Source organism: Bos javanicus, chromosome 3 (genome assembly GCF_032452875.1).
Source record: "Bos javanicus breed banteng chromosome 3, ARS-OSU_banteng_1.0, whole genome shotgun sequence".
NCBI lineage: Eukaryota > Metazoa > Chordata > Mammalia > Artiodactyla > Bovidae > Bos > Bos javanicus.
The window spans coordinates 21,596,344-21,615,384 of NC_083870.1; the positions used below are offsets into that span (position 1 = coordinate 21,596,344).

At 40.2% G+C, this 19,041-nt stretch overlaps 1 protein-coding gene across 3 annotated transcripts in view; it reads left to right on the forward strand.

Annotated features, from left to right (window-relative positions):
* Positions 1-19,041, forward strand: part of LIX1L (limb and CNS expressed 1 like) — a 30,308-nt gene that overhangs the window by 3,188 nt on the left and 8,079 nt on the right. For all 3 annotated transcript variants that reach the window (XM_061408574.1, XM_061408581.1, XM_061408569.1), the window contains exons 2-4: positions 7,849-8,012; positions 10,793-10,933; positions 18,524-18,619. In XM_061408574.1, coding sequence (XP_061264558.1) covers positions 7,849-8,012; positions 10,793-10,933; positions 18,524-18,619 — 401 coding nt within the window. The remainder of the gene's footprint in view (positions 1-7,848; positions 8,013-10,792; positions 10,934-18,523; positions 18,620-19,041) is intronic.

Genomic DNA, 19,041 nt, shown 5'->3' on the forward strand with positions numbered 1-19,041 from the left:
CTTAATAGTTCTTTGTGGATTAAATGAATGCATGCAGCAGCTAGTTAGTACTCAAGAGGTGGTTGCTATTATTATGCATGTGGAAATGCTTTGAAAACTGTGCATTTGATAGGTACTGTTAGCATTACCATTTCATTTACCTCCTTTCCACATGGCATATAGACCCCTTCTTCTAATGACTCACAGCGGGTGATCTCTAAGCTGGCACAATTGCCTGAACAGCCAAGTTGCTTTCCTTATTCTGTAACTTCTGTGTTACCCTCTTCAAACCTATCTTTTAAAAAATTATTGCTCTCCCATGGGACTTTCCTGGTGGTCCAGTGGCTAAGACTTCTCACTTCCAATGCAGGGAACCAAGTTTTGATCCCTGGTCAGGGAACCATTCCCACATGCTGCAACTAAAGATGCTCTGCAGCCAAATTTAAAAAATACATGTATTGCTATCCTTATATATCACATATGGTTACATGATTGGAAATTCAGCCCAGCTACTCCACTATGTTGAACAAATGAATCTTATGTGGTATTTTCTGTTTAGTTGTTCCTTTTCCTCAGAATCACAGACAGCTTCTTTGTTCTGAGTGACCATGTAGTTATTAATAAAATGATTGGTCTGGATATTTCCAATGTTTGAAATGTAGGATTAGACCCTGTATTCGTTTCCTGTGGGTGCTCTAACAAATTATCACACACTTAGCTTAAAACAGAAGAAATTTATTCTTTCATAGTTCTAAAGCCCGGAAGTTAAAAATCAGTATCACTGGGCCACAGTCAAGGTGTCACAGCAGGCCTGTGTTCCCTCCAGAGGCTCTAGGGGAGAATCTGTTTCTTTGCCTCTTCCAGCTTCTGGTGCTACCAGAATTCCCTGGTTTGTAACAACATCATTCTAATCTCTGCCTCCATGTTTCTGCTGCTTTCTCCTCTTCTGTTTTTCATCAAGTCTCTTTCCCTAAGGACCCCTGGGATTATATTTAGGACCCACCAAGATAATCCATGATAATTTCTCCATCTCATATCCCTAACTTAATCACATCTGCAAAATCTTTGCCACATAAGGTAACATTCACAGGTTCTAAGGATTAGGACATGAACCTCTGGGCAAGGCGCATTATTCCGCTTACTATAGTCCTCTCCCAAAGTCACTGTCATTTTTCAATCCCTCCCTTCTGCAGACTGTGCACTGTGGGCTATTCAGGGGTACCTTCTACAAACTGAAATAGGAAGTCAGGTGAAATATTGTTAACCAGTTTTCCTATCTTCATAGTAACATGAATTAAGCCAGGTCACACTATTCTTACAAATAACTGTCAAAAGAAGAGAAGCAAAAAGCAAAGGAGAAAAGGGAAAAATATAAGCATCTGAATGCAGAGTTCCAAAGAATTGCAAGGAGAGATAAGAAAGCCTTCCTCAACGATCAATGCAAAGAAATAGAGGAAAACAACAGAATGGGAAAGACTAGAGATCTCTTCAAGAAAATTAGAGATACGAAGGGAACATTTCATGCAAAGATGGGCTCGATAAAGGACAGAAATGGTATGGACCTAACAGAAGCAGAAGATATTAAGAAAGGTGGCAAGAATACACAGAAGAACTGTACAAAAAAGATCTTCACGACCCAGATAACCATGATGGTGTGATCACTCACCTAGAGCCAGACATCCTGGAATGTGAAGTCAAGTGGGCCTTAGAAAGCATCACTATGAACAAAGCTAGTGGAGGTGATGGAATTCCAGTTGAGCTGTTTCAAATCCTGAAAGATGATGCTGTGAAAGTGCTGCACTCAATATGCCAGCAAATTTGGAAAACTCAGCAGTGGCCACAGGACTGGAAAAGGTCAGTTTTCATTCCAATCCCAAAGAAAGGCAATGCCAAAGAATGCTCAAACTACTGCACAATTGCACTCATCTCACACACTAGTAAAGTAATGCTCAAAATTCTCCAAGCCAGGCTTCAGCAATACGTGAACCGTGAACTTCCAGATGTTCAAGCTGGTTTTAGAAAAGGCAGAAGAACCAGAGATCAAATTGCCAACATCCGCTGGATCATGGAAAAAGGAAGAGAGTTCCAGAAAAACATCTATTTCTGCTTTATTGACTATGCCAAAGCCTTTGACTGTGTGGATCACAATAAACTGTGGAAAATTCTAAAAGAGATGGGAATACCAGACCACCTGACCTGCCTCTTGAGAAACCTATATGCAAGTCAGGAAGCAACAGTTAGAACTGGACATGGAACAACAGACTGGTTCCAAATAGGAAAAGCAGTACATCAAGGCTGTATATTGTCACCCTGCTTATTTAACTTCTATGCAGAGTACATCCTGAGAAACACTGGGCTGGAGAAGCACAAGCTGGAATCAAGATTGCCGGGAGAAATATCAATAATCTCAGATATGCAGATGACACCACCCTTATGGCAGAAAGTGAAGAGGAGCTAAAGAGCCTCTTGATGAAAGTGAAAGAAGAGAGTGAAAAAGTTGGCTTAAAGCTCAACATTCAGAAAACTAAGATCATGGCATCTGGTCCCATCACTTCATGGGAAATATATGGGGAAACAGTGGAAGCAGTGTCAGACTTTATTTTTGGGCTCCAAAATCACTGCAGATGGTGATTGCAGCCATGAAATTAAAAGACGCTTACTCCTTGGAAGGAAAGTTATGACCAACCTAGATAGCATATTCAAAAGCAGAGACATTACTTTGCCAACAAAAGTCCGTCTAGTCAAGGCTGTGGTTTTTCCAGTGGTCATGTATGGATGTGAGAGTTGGACTGTGAAGAAAGCTGAGCACTGAAGAATTGATGCTTTTGAACTGTGGTGTTGGAGAAGACTCTTGAGAGTCCCTTGGACTGCAAGGAGATCCAACCAGTCCATTCTAAAGGAGATTAGTCCTGGGTGTTCTTTGGAAGGACTGATGTTAAAGCTGAAATTCCAATACTTTGGCCACCTGATACAAAGAGTTGACTCATTGGAAAAGACTCTGATACTGAGAGGGATTTGGGGCAGGAGGAGAAGGGGATGACAGAGGATGAGATGGCTGGATGGCATCGCCAACTCAATGGACATGAGTTTGAGTAAACTCCGAGAGTTGGTGATGGACAGGGAGGTCTGGTGTGCTGTGATTCATGGGGTCACAAAGAGTCAGACACAACTGAAAGAGTCAGACACAACTGAGCGACTGAACTGACTAACTAACTGACTGACGCTATTCTTACCATCTTGTATGATCAGAGAGAATCTTCTCACTCACTTAATTTCATTATCTATTTATCCATATTGCCCCACTATAAAATTGTTTATTTTTATAAAATTTTTTTTATTATAGTTTCATGTGTCATTTTAGTATTTTTACTCTGGTGTATGTACACTCTGTCTTTCTCACCACTTAGACATTCATCTAATATTTTATCTCCCAAGGGAAAAACCAGAAGTATTCTCTTTGATATTGTTCAAAAATAAATACTCATATGCACACACACACACACACACACACAGACATGCTTAATTTTACTTAGAGTTTTAAAGGTCTTGTGAAGCCTTATAAAGTTCAACCACGGAGTGGACTTTGGACCCTGGATTAAGATTCCCAAATTGGAAAAAACATCGGCATCAGGTTCTGCTACAGCTATGTGACCTCAACCAAGTCACTTACCCTTCCTTAGCCTGAGATAGACTAGATAATCTCTCAAGTCTCTTTTAGCTCTAGAATGAATGAACCTCATGGGCTTCCCTGGTGGTTCAAATGGTAAAGAATCTGCTTGCAATGCCAGAGACCCCGGTTTGATCCCTAGCCAGGGAAGATGCCCTAGAGAAGGAAATGGCAGGGAAGATTGAATATTCTTGCCTGGAAAATTTCATGGACAGAGGAGCCTGGTGGGCTACAGTCCATGGGATCGCAAAGGGCTGGACACAACTGAGTGACTAACACTTATGAGCATTTTCAAATGCAGATCACAATTCATTGCCTTTTTCCCTGATCATTTGCCCAATTTGTCGTTTCATACTCACATTTCTGAAATAAGACTCCCTATTTCATTTGGCTTTGAATAATTATTTTTAAAAAAGCCCTATAGTCTGTGCCAAAAGGGATTTAACTGGATATAGAATGGTCATGTGCTTTTTAAAGGACCTTCCCCATTATAGCAGTCTTCTCCCCTTCCTCTTTATTTCAGTATTCTCCTTGTTGTTTGAATGTCATGCGACCTGTCACCCAGCACATTGTGCTAGATTACCTCAAAGAGGGAACTGAGCCTGAAAAGATCTCAATGAAAAGAACAAAGGTGGCTAAGCTTTCTGGGCAGCAATGACCTTTGAAGATTCCTTTCTAAAACTAAGGGTGGGAAAGAGCAAGTTTCCTTTTCATGCTGAATTTTAATGGAAGAATGAACATTTTAAAAAGTCAGTTAAATATAGGGTATTAGTTAAGAGCTTATGCTGCTTTTCAAACCCTGGTTGGTACATGGAGTGCTTGTTTCAGTTGCAGAGCAGTAAGATAAGTTTTTATTGTCCATTTTGAACACCTTGTATTTGTACATTTTGAACACCTTCCTGGCAGGAAATATGTTACTCGTCCTGGCATCTCTAATGTCTGGAATAGAGCTGTGCACCTATTGAGTGCTCAACATTTTGCTTAGTGTGTATGTGGCAGCCATGAAAATGTGCTGGTTAATATCTGGTGCTGCAAGGAGCATAATTGACTGACAAGCTTAAACTGCTGTTCCCTCTGAGTTTATCACGTTTGCATTGAGGCCATACATCCTGTAGGCTGCTCTGTCAGTGACTGAGCGCAGCAGGGGTGCTAACTCAGGCACCTCCTGAGATGTGGGATTCCTTTGGTTTCTGGCCAAACCTTTCTTGGAACTGTGCTGCAGTCTTGAGACTCTCATATCCACACTTCCTGCCTTGCCTCTTTTCTTCCACAGGTGTCAGACCTTGAACCTGGTCTGAAGGCTCTCCCTTCTCCTTCTTCCTCCCCAACAAATTTCTTACATGTCTGACCTATCTTGGTGTCTTCTCCTTGTCAGACCTTAACTCACATAATATAGTAGAATTAACAAGTCCTTGTTGTAACAAAGGTTGGAGAGTGGTCATGGAAGATATTGGTGAATGTGTGTGATAATTTATTGTTATGAGGCTTTTAGTTAAAGCCATTTGAAATTTTGGAACCCTAGAGTCAAAGAGATCCTTTCCAAAGGCCAACTGATTTTATCCTGCAATCCATTTAAAAACCCCTCAGTAGCTTCCCATGGCTCCAGGATAAAGCCAGTACTGTAACATGACCCATCACATCTGACCTGATCTGGCCCTGGCTTTTTTTTTGTTCTTGCAACCTCATCTTGCATTATATTACCCCTCACTGTCTCTTTTCTGGCCACACTGGTCCCCTTATTCATTGTACTTCTTGCTGCTACAGAGCTGTTGTCCATGCTATTTCTTCTGTTCAGAGCACTTTTCTCTCACCTTTTCACCTAGTGATACTTATATCCGAGCTTAAATATTACCTTGTCAGGGTAGTTTTCTTTGACCTTCTTAATTAGGTCACATGTTCCTACATTTCCCACCATTTACCACTCCTTTATAGCATTTATCTCAGTTGTAGTGTTTGATTTGTTTGAGATTACTTGGTTAATCTCTCTCTCCCTGTTTAGACTGTAAGCTGCAAGGGAAAAGGAACAGGGTTTTGCTCATGATTGTAGCCTAGCACCAGCACACAGTCTAGCACAGAGTAGGTATTCAATAATTTTTGTGGAATAATTGAATCTAGGTATTAGGGGATGAGGGGCACTGTCCTTGAATACAGTGTCAAGTCTGGAGTTTGATTTTACCCTGTTTACAACTAATTACTATTTGTGAGAGCTGGACCGTAAAGAAGGCAGAACGCCGAAGAATTGATGCCATCGAACTGTGGTGCTGGAGAAGACTCCTGAAAGTCCTCTGGACAGCGAGGAGACCAAACCAGTCAATCCTAAAGGAAATTGACCCTGAATATTCATTGGAAGGACTGATGCTGAAGCTGAAGCTGAAGCTCCAATACTTTGGCCACCTGATGTGAAGAGCCGACTCATTGGAAAAGACCCTGATGGTGGGAAAGATTGAGGGCAGAAGGAAAAGAGGGTGTCACAGGATGAAATGGCTGGATGGCATCACTGATGCAATGGACATGAACTTGGGCAAACTTTGGGAGATGGTGAGGGACAGGGAGGCCTGGTGTATTGCAGTCCATGGGGTTGCAAAGAGTGGGACACAACTGAGCAACTGAATAACAAAAACATATTATGTAGATGGTTACTATTTCATGGATGCTGGCAGAAGCCAAGAGACTCTGGGTCAGAGACAAAGGCCTTTATTACTCACAGCACAGCATGTAGCACGAGCCTCCTGTTTGCCTGCACTGGTTTCCCTTGCCTCCCCTGTCTGACAAGGAGGGCTCAGGTAGATGCTTGCACAGGCCATGGGCTGCATTACAGGAGAGGAACACTGAGCTTGGGGAACCTGCCATTTTATAGTAATAGTAAGCAAACTTGTCCCTTATCCTAGTCAGAGACATTATTCCTCAATGTTTCTTGCTGCAAACTCAATCCTGAGAAATTATCCAAGTAAAGAGTAGTCAGGGGGTACTCTTTCTACCCCCTTCTGATGCCTATGTCAGAAGCTTTCTCTATCTCCTTTATACTTTAATAAAACTTTAAAAAAAAAAAAAAAAAGAGTAGTCAGGACCTTGAAATCTCGGCATACCTAGCAAGATGGAGAGTAGTGCTAGAGACTTGTGGAGGAATGTTTCCCAATATGCAGTCCTTTCTAAAATCATTTATGCTAGGGAAAGCCTCAGAATTCATTCTCTTTCTTTCCTTCTCCCTCTCTTTCTCTCTCCCTATCTCTCTGTCTCTCTCATATATATAGTATACATATAGTATTTCAGGGTGGAAAAGGAATCTAGCCAGGGGTTTGCTCACCAGAAGCACAGCCTTGAAAATGGCTAATAGGGCCATATGTCTTTGAGTGACAGCATTACTTAATGATTAAGAACATTGACTCTGGAACCAAGAATGACATGACATACATGCATGCTCAGTCATGTCTGACTCTTTGCAACCCCATGGACTGTAGCCCACCAGGCTCCTCTGTCCATGGAATTTTCCAGGCAAGAATATTGGAGTGGGTTGCCATTTCCTCCTCCAGGGGATCTTCCTGACTCAGGGATTGAACCCACATATTTGCATATCATGCGTCTCCAGCATTGGCAGGCAAATTCTTTACCACTGCACCGGGAAACCACCTGGGAACCAAGAATGCCTAGGTTGGAATTCTTGCTCTTCTACTTTCTGTTATATCCTTGTGCAAGTTATTTAACCTCTCCATACCTCATTTCCCTCATCTGTAATATGGGGATAATAAAAGTACCTGCCTCATGATTGTATGTGTAAAGCACTCTGAGAAAATATGACATACCGTAAGTTCAGTAAACATTAGCACTTATGATCATGGTGGTTATTACTATTCTTGGCCAGCTGACTAATTGTGGAATAATCTACTTGTACTTCATCAGGTAGTAACAATGGTATGCTGACCTTGGAAACTCTGGCCTCCAATATTTATGCTATTCTCTTTTGGTGTCTAAGACTAACCAAAATGTGAACTAGAGAGGTGAGGGAAGTATATTCTGATCTTCCTATGTAAATGAACTTAATTACAGCCTTGGCTTATTAATTTAAATGCTGTTAAATGGTGATAGGTGGGGATCTAAGAGGCGGTAGTCTCTTAACATAAGTACAGGTTACAGATAGTGTATTGAAGCAGAGCACCATTTGGAAGCATTCTTATTGCTGAACTGAACTACTTCTCTTTTTATAGTGAATGTGGTGGAGGCACTTCAGGAATTCTGGCAGATGAAACAGTCACGAGGGGCTGACTTGAAGAATGGGGCCCTAGTGGTTTATGAGATGGTTCCCGCCAACAGTCCTCCCTATGTCTGTTATGTCACCCTGCCTGGGGGAAGTTGCTTTGGGAGTTTCCAGGTAAGAGCTGGGAGGCAAATGTAGCAGAGATAAATCCGTAGGTGCTAGTAGTGGCTTTCTCTATCACTTTGATCATTAAATCTCTGTCCAAAGTCACCTATTTGAGGACTTGGACCAGTTCTGGGTAAATCATTCTAGTAAGCATCTGAGGCTCATTTGACCAGAAAACAACCTTGGTAGTATGCTTTTCTTTTTAGTGTGTGTGCTAAGTAACTTCAGTCGTGCCTGACTCTGAGATCCTATGGAGCCTGCCAAGCTCCGCTATTCATGGGAGCTTGATAAGAATACTGGAGTGGGTTGTCATGCCCTCCTCTAGTGGGTTTGAGTGTTTTTTTTTTAATTAATTTTTAATTGAAAGATAATTGCTTTACAGAATTTTGTTGTTTTTGTCAAATGGGTTTGAGTTTTTGAAAGCTGAAAGAAAAGCAAACTACTAGCATCTAACTCATGTTCTGATCTGGCTTTCCAGGTTCCTGCTGTCTCTTTTTGAGGACATAGGATAATATCCATTGCCCGCACTACTTTTTCATAGGCTATGGCCAAGGAAAGCAGTGTTTGAGTTCTCTAAGAAATCAAAGGAGAAGGACTATGTATGGTGGAAATAGTACTCATCTAAGAGTTAGGCAGATCCAAATTCTCATTCCCCTGACTGCTAGCAGGGCAAGTCAAGTAATTTCTATGGGCCTCGGTTTCTCCATCTGTAACATGAAGGAGACAGAGTAGATTATTTCTAGCCAGTATTTCTGGTCCTAACATTCTACAATTATATAAAAGACTTGTATATGATGATGAAAATAGTTGATGCTATTGTAGGGTAACAAGAAATTTGACCAGTGTGAATATTATCATCAAAGATGAATTTTTCACATTGTAGACAGGAAAGTAGCTTCCTGAAATGTCAACTTAGAGCCTGAATAGGAATTTAGGGAGGAGACTAGACACTTTTGTTCTGTTTTCTGTATGGCTTGAATAACCCTTAGACAAAGTTATACCCTCTGCTATGTGCTTCCATAGCACCTTGAACTTCCCGTATCAAATCACTTACCACAACATATCGTTATTGAGTGTTTCTCTGTCCTAGTGGACTATGCTCTATGGTGGCAGATAGTGTCAGTCTTCTTTCTTATTCAGTTTTAAATCTCTACCGTCCAACTCAGTGCCCAGCACAGAATAGACATTTAATAAATCTGTTGCACGAATGAGTGCCATTGTAGCTCAGTTGCAGTCTCAAATAGAAACTGTCCAAAGAGAGCTTCATTTCAAATCAGGTGACTAAATGTTTCTCTCAGAACCCCAGCCATTTCAGAGAAATAAATATGTGCCCAAGATAACTAATGTCTATCTTTTGCTTCTAGAAAATAAGATCTTTGCTTCCTTCTCCTACCTCATCATATCGTTGAATAAAGATTTAGTAATCTAATGGTGATGCCCCAAGTGAGTGGAAGTCACTCAGTCATGTCCAACTCTTTGAGACCCTATGGACTATACAGTCCATGGAATTCTCCAGGGCAGAATACTGGAGTGGGTAGCCTTTCCCTTCTCCAGGATGCCCCAAACTGGGGCATTCAATTTCTGTTATTTCCTGAAAGAGTAGAATTATCTCTCTTGGCCTCTTTTAGCTTTTATCTTTTATATGCACTGTGGCAGGTGATATTTCTCCTGCTGGTTTTCTTCATAGATGATTTTTCAGAAACAGCACCATACAGTAGCATGGGCAGAAGGCTAATAAATAGTGAGAGAAGCGGAAACAGAAACTGAATAAGCAAGAAGATGTAGGATTAATGTATCAAACTCCATATGTTGTCTCAGAGAGACCTGTCAGCTAAAGGAAATTGGGAATTACTGAAATTAAGGATGGCTAAGTAGCAAACATAATCTGGTCTACTTTTAAAAATTACATCACGTTCTTTTCTCTAATCCTAATCATAAATGACAAAGGGCATAGAGGCCTTTGAAACAGCCAGTAAAAATGAATTTTAAAGGTGGCTAGGGATCTGAAGTTGAGTGATTCAAGACTTTTGAAAATCAGACTTTCTTTTTGATACATATGTTGGATCCAGTGTAAAAACATGAGTTAATTTTTAATTTATTCTTGTTTTCCTTGAGTCAGCTTTCCTTTCCCTAGCTACCTCTCTTCTCTTTGCCTCCACTGGGAGGGGGTGGGTTAGAGACGATATAATCCTTCCTCAGACCTTAGACTCCATTCAGGGATAGTTCCCTGGCCCATTGCATTAGTGAGGAAACTGCCTGCACATAGCTAAGGGTAAAGTCCAAGAATCCCAAATGGGTGCTTCGGATAGAGACTAGAGGGCTCCTCTGCAGAAGCAGCCTAGAAACAGCTTTGTTCTAATCTTAGGTTATCTAGAGGGATAAAAAAACATCTTGTCCGTCTTGTCTACAGAATAAAAGAACAAGATACAGATTTCTAACAGACTGGCGAGAATCTGGCTTTTGAGTAATTAATTCTGTTGACAGTTTAAACAGAGGTACTTTTTGTATCCAGTGATTATATGCTGACTTCAGCAATCTCCTCCATCCTGCCTTCAATTTGGTATGAGCTACAGCTGTCTCCAGTTCCTTAATGACTCCAGGATGTTGAATCAAACTTATGCTTCCAAGTGCCCTGACCATTTTACAATAAAAACTTTGGACAGCGTCTAGAACAAACTGACTTTTCCAAAGAGTATCCAAGTGTTGTCTATGCCAAGTGTTTCCCTCTACTTCTTCCTTCCTCTCTCTCAGATACACATATACACATATTTTCTCTGTTTACTGCCTAGTTTTGCCCCACAAAAGCTGAAGCCCGGCGGAGTGCTGCAAAGATTGCACTAATGAACTCTGTGTTTAATGAACATCCTTCCAGAAGAATCACTGATGAGTTCATTGAGAAGAGTGTCTCTGAGGCCCTGGCATCTTTCAATGTAAGTTACTTGGAGTTGGAAAGGAGGAGAGTGGGGGATGGGAGAATTGGCTGATTGTGAAATCTTGTGTATTACTGGGAAGCAGAGCATGAATTCTTGGTTTTCTTTCCTGTCTACATTTCTGTTCTGTTTATTTTCTATCAGTCTTTTGTATTACATGCTCCAAATGCTTCAGTCTCTAAATCTATGTATGTTTTTGTTTTTGTTATTTTGTCTCTTTCATTATGCCTCTCGTATCTAGAAATCTTTATTTCAAGATTTATGGACTTTTAGAGATATTATAAAATAAAAATTGAACCAGAATTTTGCTTTTCCCAATTTTGGTTTAAGACCTCACTCCCTTTTTCCTTCGCTCTTTTTTTATACAACTGTTTTCATTGTCACTTGTTTCCTGCCTCCATTACTTCATCTTATTAATAAAGAACATGTTACAATATAAGTGTCTTGTCTTCACGTTTCTAGGAATGTGGAGGATAATTTATTTACTCTCTTTAAAAACAACATCTCTTCTTTCAAATGATGACAATGATGATAACCATAGCAAATCCTAATTGAGTATTTATTTTGTACCAGGGACTATTCTAGGGGATTTATATGTAGTTTATCTCCTTTCATCTTCACAACAGTCCTATGAGGTATGGTGGTGGTGGTGGTTTAATCGCTAAGTTGTGTCTGACTCGTGCGACCCGGTGGACTGTAGCCTGCCAGGCTCCTCTGCCCATGGGATCCTGCAGGCAAGAATACTGGAGTGGGTTGACATTTCCTTCTCCCAGGGCATCTTCCCAACCCAGGAAACGAACCTGGATCTCCTGCACTCCAGGCAGATTCTTTACCAACTGAGCTATGAGGGAAGCCCTCCCTATGAGGTATAAATACTATTCATACCCCTCTTTTACAGATGAGGAAATTAAAAACATAGAAGTGAAGTTTTGCCTAAAGTAATATAGCTTGTAGATGGTAGAACCAAGACTAGAACCCAAGTCAGCTTACAAACTTTTCTAGCTTAGAGGTACATCTTAAAAATTAGCACTGCTTTCATCCTTCCTCTCAAAAGACCATTGATAGGGAGATAAAGTCAGATCAATTTTCTGTTGCTGTTTTCTTTACATTTAAGATGTAATTACATATACTAAACTGCTTCACTTATCTGTTTTGGAGATTAGTGTTGAACACTTTGATTCATAATCCTTCTGTTACCTAGGACCCATCTGTTTTTCTCCTATTACCCTGTCAAGCAGTGTCTGCAGGGAATAAAACATTTTATATTAATCAAATTAGTTAAAATTTTAAAAGCACGTTTTTCAGTCTTAAATCATCTAATGTATCATCATTATAAAATGAAACATTAGTTTGGATTATAGAAAGCAGTGCTTATGGGCATGGGCTCTGAATTTATTTTGAAATTTTGGTTCTACTTGTTATGTGACTTTGAACAAGTTAGTTTTTTCCAGTTTCCTCATCTGTAAAATAGGATAACAGTTATACCTATCACATAGGATTCTTGGATAAAAGAGATTATGTTCCAGCATTTAGCACATGTTATCTGTTTAGGTGCCTTTGGATGCAAGTAATAGAAAAATCTCACTTCAAATTGACTTAATAAATAAAGGAAGGAAATTTATTACCTAACATGATAAGAAGTCTAGAAGTAGGGCAGATTTCAGGACTGGATGACTCCATGGATTAAGAATGTCATCATTTAGGACAGCAGCTCCAACCTGGACTTCAAGCCTGAAGACCAGTCCCATTTTGACATAAAGGACGAGTTCTGTTGTCCCATCTGCAGGAGCACACTCTTGGGAGGGTGAAGTGGGGAGACACTCAGGTGCAAAATTTCCTGCAAAATCAGCTGTCTGGGAGTCTGGTCACCAGATCTGAACAAAGCAGACTGTTTTGTTTTTTTTTTTTTTGTCTGTACTGGGTCTTCACTGTTGTGCACAGGCTTTCTCTAGTTGTGGCGAGTGTGGGCTACTCTCTAGTTGTGGCGTGTGGGCTCTTGGCGGATTAGCTCAGTAGTTATGGTACGTGGGCCCTAGAGTATATGGGCCTCAGTGGTTGTGGAGCACAGGCTTAGTTGCTCCTTGGCATGTGGGAATTCCTGGACCAGTGATCCAACTGAGCCCCCTGCATTGGCTAGCAGATTCTCAACCACTGGACCATCAGGGAAGTCCAAAGCAGGCTTTAAAACAATTTTTGTTTATTTATTTACTTTTGGCTGTGTTGGCTCTTTGTTGCTACATAGGCTTTTCTCTAGTTGTGGTGAGTGGGGGCTACTCTCTAGTTACGGTATGTGGGCTTCCCACTGGGGTGGTTTCTCTTGTTGCAGAGTAGTCTCTAGGGAGTGCTGAGCTTCAGTAGTTGCAGCTCCCAGGCTCTAGAGCACAGTCTCAATAGTTGTGGTGCTCACTACTATTCAACATAGTTTTGGAAGTTTTGGCTACAGCAGTCAGAGCAGAAAAAGAAATAAAAGGAATCCAAATTGGAAAAGAAGAAGTAAAATTCTCACTGTTTGCAGATGACATGATCCTCTACATAGAAAACCCTAAAGACTCCACCAGAAAATTACTAGAGCTAATCAATGAATATAGTAAAGTTGCGGGATATAAAATCAACCCACAGAAATCCCTTGCATTCCTATACACTATTAATGAGAAAATAGAGAAATTAAGGAAACAATTCCATTCACCATTGCAATGAAAAGAATAAAATACTTAGGGATATATCTACCTAAAGAAACTAAAGACCTATATATAGAAAACTATAAAACACTGGTGAAATAAATCAAAGAGGACACTAACAGATGGAGAAATATATCATGTTCATGGATCGGAAGAATCAATATAGTGAAAATGAGTATACTGCCCAAAGAAATCTATAGATTAAATGCAATCCCTATCAAGCTACCAATGGCATTTTTCACAGAGCTAGAACAAATAATTTCACAGTTTGTATGGAAATACAAAAAACCTCGAATAGCCAAAGCAATCTTGAGAAAGAAGAATGGAACTGGAGGAATCAACCTACCTGACTTCAGGCTCTACTACAAAGCCACAGTCATCAAGACAGTATGGTACTGGCACAAAGACAGAAATATAGATCAATGGAACAAAATAGAAAGCCCAGAGATAAACCCACGCACCTATGGACACCTTATCTTTGACAAAGGAGGCAAGAATATACAATGGAGAAAAGACAATCTCTTTAACAAGTGGTGCTGGAAAAACTGGTCAACCACTTGTAAAAGAGTGAAACTAGAACACTTTCTAACACCATACACAAAAATAAACTCAAAATGGATTAAAGATCTAAACATAAGACCAGAAACTATAAAACTCTTAGAGAAGAACATAGGCAAAACACTCTCCGACATAAATCACAGCAGGATCCTCTATGACCCACCTCCCAGAATATTGGAAATAAAAGCAAAAGTAAACAAATGGGATCTAATTAAAATTAAAAGCTTCTGCACAACAAAACAAACTATAAGCAAGGTGAAAAGACAGACTTCAGAATGGGAGAAAATAATAGCAAATGAAGCAAATGACAAACAACTAATCTCAAAAATATACAAGCAACTCCTGCAGTTCAATTCCAGAAAAATAAATGAATCAATCAAAATATGGGCCAAAGAATTAAATAGACATTTCTCCAAAAAAGACATACAGATGGCTAACAAACACATGAAAAGATGCTCAACATCACACATTATCAGAAAAATGCAAATCAAAACCACAATGAGGTACCATTTCACACCAGTCAGAATGGCTGCAATCCAAAAGTCTACAAGCAATAAATGCTGGAGAGGATGTGGAGAAAAGGGAACCCTCTTAGACTGTTGGTGGGAATGCAAACTAGTACAGCCACTATGGAGAACAGTGTGGAGATTCCTTAAAAAACTGGAAATAGAACTGCCATACGACCCAGCAATCCCACTGCTGGGCATACACACCAAGGAAACCAGAATTGAAAGAGACACGTGTACCCCAATGTTCATCGCAGCACTGTTTATAATGGCCAGGACATGGAAACAACCTAGATGTCCATCAGCAGATGAATGGATAAGAAAGCTGTGGTACATATACACAATGGAATATTACTCAGCCATTAAAAAGAATACATTTGAATCAGTTCTAATGAGGTGGATGAAACTGGAGCCGATTATACAGAGTGAAGTAAGCCAGAAAGAAAAACACCAATACAGTATACTAATGTATATATATGGAATTTAGAAAGATGGTAACGATAACCCTGTATGGGAGAAAGCAAAAGAGACACAGATGTATAGAACAGTCTTTGGACTCTGTGGGAGAGGGAGGGCAGGGGATGATTTGGGAGAATGGCATTGAAACATGTATAATATCATATAAGAAACGAATCGCCAGTCCAGGTTCGATGCAGGATACAGGAAGCTTGGGGCTGGTGTACCAGGATGACCCAGAGGGATGGTATGGGGAGGGAGGTGGGAGGGGGTTCAGGATTGGGAACACCTGTACACCCATGGCGGATTCACGTTGATGTATGGCAAAACCAATACAATATTGTAAAGTAATCAGCCTCTAATTAAAATAAATAAATTTAATTAAAAAAATAGTTGTGGTGCTTTGTTGCTTTGTGGCATGTGGGATCGTCCCGGATCAGGGATCAAACCTGTGTCTCCTGTATTGGCAGGCGGATTCTTTAGCACTGAGCCACGAGGGAAGCATCAAAACAGACTTTTAACCTGGAAAAAAAAAAAAAAAGAGTATCATCTACTGGCCCAAATTATTTCCATCTCTCCACTCAGCCATCCTCTAGATATTGGCTTTGCCCTTGGGCTGACTCCCCTCAGGGTACAAGACAGAGACAGAGTTCCATTTGTCAAATACAGAGAAAACTACATTCAGAGACAGAAAGAGACCATCTTTTCTAGTATCTCCTTAGTATTAAGGACTCTATTCCCAGAAGCCTTTTGGCAGACCTTCCCTCTACCACCCATGCCCAGAATTCTCACCTTAAAGTCAGTTACAGGCAAAGGAGATTAGGATTTACCCACTTGGAGTTAGGATAAAATCACTCTTCTCTGAGGTAATTGGGAGATGAGTAGGCCCTGTAGTATGGAAGAAGGAAATAGGCATTGGGTAGGTCACCTGCAGTGTCTGCTACAAAGTGTTTAAGAAATGTAAACTATTATTATTTTCATGCCACTATTCTTTTTTTATTAACCTCTCAAATTTAGAACTTAGTGGATGGCTCATTAATATCCCAGGGGAATTCCCTTTCTCAAAAAAAAAAAAAAATTATTTTCATTTGGTCTTAGCCCATGGTCTGATGCTGGGAGGGATTGGGGGCAGGAGGAGAAGGGGACGACAGAGGATGAGATGGCTGGATGGCATCACTGACTCGATGGATGTGAGTCTGAGTGAACTCCGGGAGTTGGTGATAGACAGGGAGGCCTGGAGTGCTGCAATTCATGGGGTTGCAAAGAGTCGGACACGACTGAGCGACTGAACTGAACTGAACTGAAAGAGTGATGTCCACATTTTTTGCTTTTAACTTTTGTCCTTTAAAAGTCCTGAGTCTAACACTGTATTCTGTCTTTTGACAAATCACCTAGCCTCTGTGGTTCTGAATTTCCTCATTTGTAAAATAAGTAGGTTAAATTAAATTAATTCTAATTCCTTTCCAATTATATTCTAATGTTCCTATCACTAATCAAGTGTTCTGTAATTAAATGTTTATTGAATAAATGGAGTTCATTTATAACCTTGTTAGGTGTAGAAGTATCCTATGAGATGGAACTTGCCAATGTTGGGTCATGCCATTTGGTATACTCCAGATAGTTTACAGATGTGCCATGATACTGATCCCCTCAACTCTCAAGGGAACTGAGAAAGGCGTGGGGCAGATGGACTCCTCTGCCCCGCAGCCTCTGCTGGCAGCTGTTCTGTGCTGTATCATGGAGGCACTGAATAAGGTATCGCAGTGAACAGTTCTAGATAAGAATGAAGACTCTTGCTTGCTTCAGAGCCCTAAATCATAATAATGAAAATCACCACCTTTTCTCTCCCTTCCTCTAGATTTTCACTTCTAAATCCAAATTTTATGATCTTTGTTTCAACACAAAGATTTAACCATGCATGGCATGATTATTTCTCATGAGCCACAAAACAAAGTGGGTTGATTTTGAGTAGTTCTGACTTCTTGTTGATTCTAGCACAGTGAAGGCAAAGAATGATAATAAACTAGCACTTATGGTATGCTTACTAAATGCCTGACATTATTTAAGTGTGATACATGTACAGTAAAACCCCATGATAAAGTATCCCACAATAAACTGAATTTGGATATAACTTAATTGGTTCCTGAACTCTACCTGATCCCTTTGCTCAAAAAGAGCAGAATGAAGTTCATTTCTTGGGAGTTTGGGGGTGTGTGTGTGGAACTGGCTAGAAAGAGCAGGAAACCTCTTAGGAAGCAAGAGGAGAAAGCTGGATCCCTGTGTTCCCAGTAGTCTCCCGGCCTAATGTTTCTAGATCGGGTTGACAAAAAGGATCACTAGGAAACCAGGAGATGCCCTCATTTTGGAAGTCCCCGCAAGACCCTGGACCTAGAATTATCTTTAATAATATGAAACCACCAACCAAATAGCACAAACCAGAGCCCGTACCAAAATGGATTTGGATTGTGTAACTGGATATCAGGTCCAATATGATAATGCACCTACATTATATGCTTAGAATTGTTAGACTAAATTTATCTTTTTTTAATTTAAATTTTTAAAAGAATATCTTTAATCCTTAAAATAATCCTGTAAAATAGATCCATGATTATTGTCATTTTACAAATAAGGTAGCTGGGGAACAGAGAGGTTAAATGACTTCACCAAGACCATAAGAGTAGTCCAGTCCATGCTCTTAACTTCTGTACTGTGTTGTTTTTCATACACTCTAGGCTTACAGGTAGGTCAATGTATCTTAACTCGACCCTGGCAGGGTCATGTTGCCAGTAGAAGACACACGAGGCAAATGTCCAGGAGGCCAAACTGCTACCCAGAATTTGCCATGCTTATGACTTTTATAGTCAGTCTTTAAAATGCATTTGCTAATTGCCCTCTAGGTTAGTCCAGTCTTATATGCTGAACTCACTCTGTTATTTTAGCTAAATCAAGACTCTCCTCTATGTTTCAGTGCTCTCCCTTTTCTAAAATAGGGAAAATCAGATTGACTTGTCTCTGTCACCTAAGTTAAAATGTGTGATGGCTCCAGAGGCCTCTAGGATTTCGCTGAGCAGCAGAATAGCCACTAGCCACATGTAGCTATTGAGCACTTGAATTGAGATATGCTGTAAGATAAACAGACACCAGATTTTGAAAACTTAGTATAAGGAAAACAATGTTTCATTAATAAATTTTATACTAATTATAGTTGAAATAATATTTTAAGTATGTTAGGTTAAATAAAATATGCTATTAAAATTAATACTATTTGTTTTTACTGTAATATGGCAACTAAATTAAACACATGACTTGTATTATATTTCTCCTGGACAGTCCTGATCGAGGTGATAATCCTGACTGAAAATCTATTGTCTTTTCTTTTCTTCTGTTACCAGGGCAACAGGGAGGAAGCTGACAACCCCAATACAGGGATTGGTGCTTTTCGATTCATGTTGGAATCCAACAAGGGCAAGTCAATGTTGGAGTTTCAGGTACTATACTATTCCACCTACTTCCCTAGCTCTAATAACATGGATTAGACTGTACACACACACATAGACACACACATACACACACACACACGCCTCATACCAAGACTCAGTTGGAAAGGAAAGGAGAAAAGTTTATAGAATATTTTTCAAAATATAAATATCTTCCTTTCCCCAAGGCCCCAAGGACATATCAGAGTTGGTATAAGGCGTGCTGCCACAAATACATTTTGTGAAAGTTTCCCCATTTAATTATTATAAAAAAAAACAACATTTAATTGTGTATCTGGGTGCCTCAGGTCTCAGTTGCACCATGCCGGATTTTCATTGTGTCATGCGGGATCTTTTGTTGGGGTGCACAGACTCTCTGGTTGTGGCGAGCAGGTTTAGTTGCTCTGTGGCATGTGGGATCTTAGTTCCCTGAC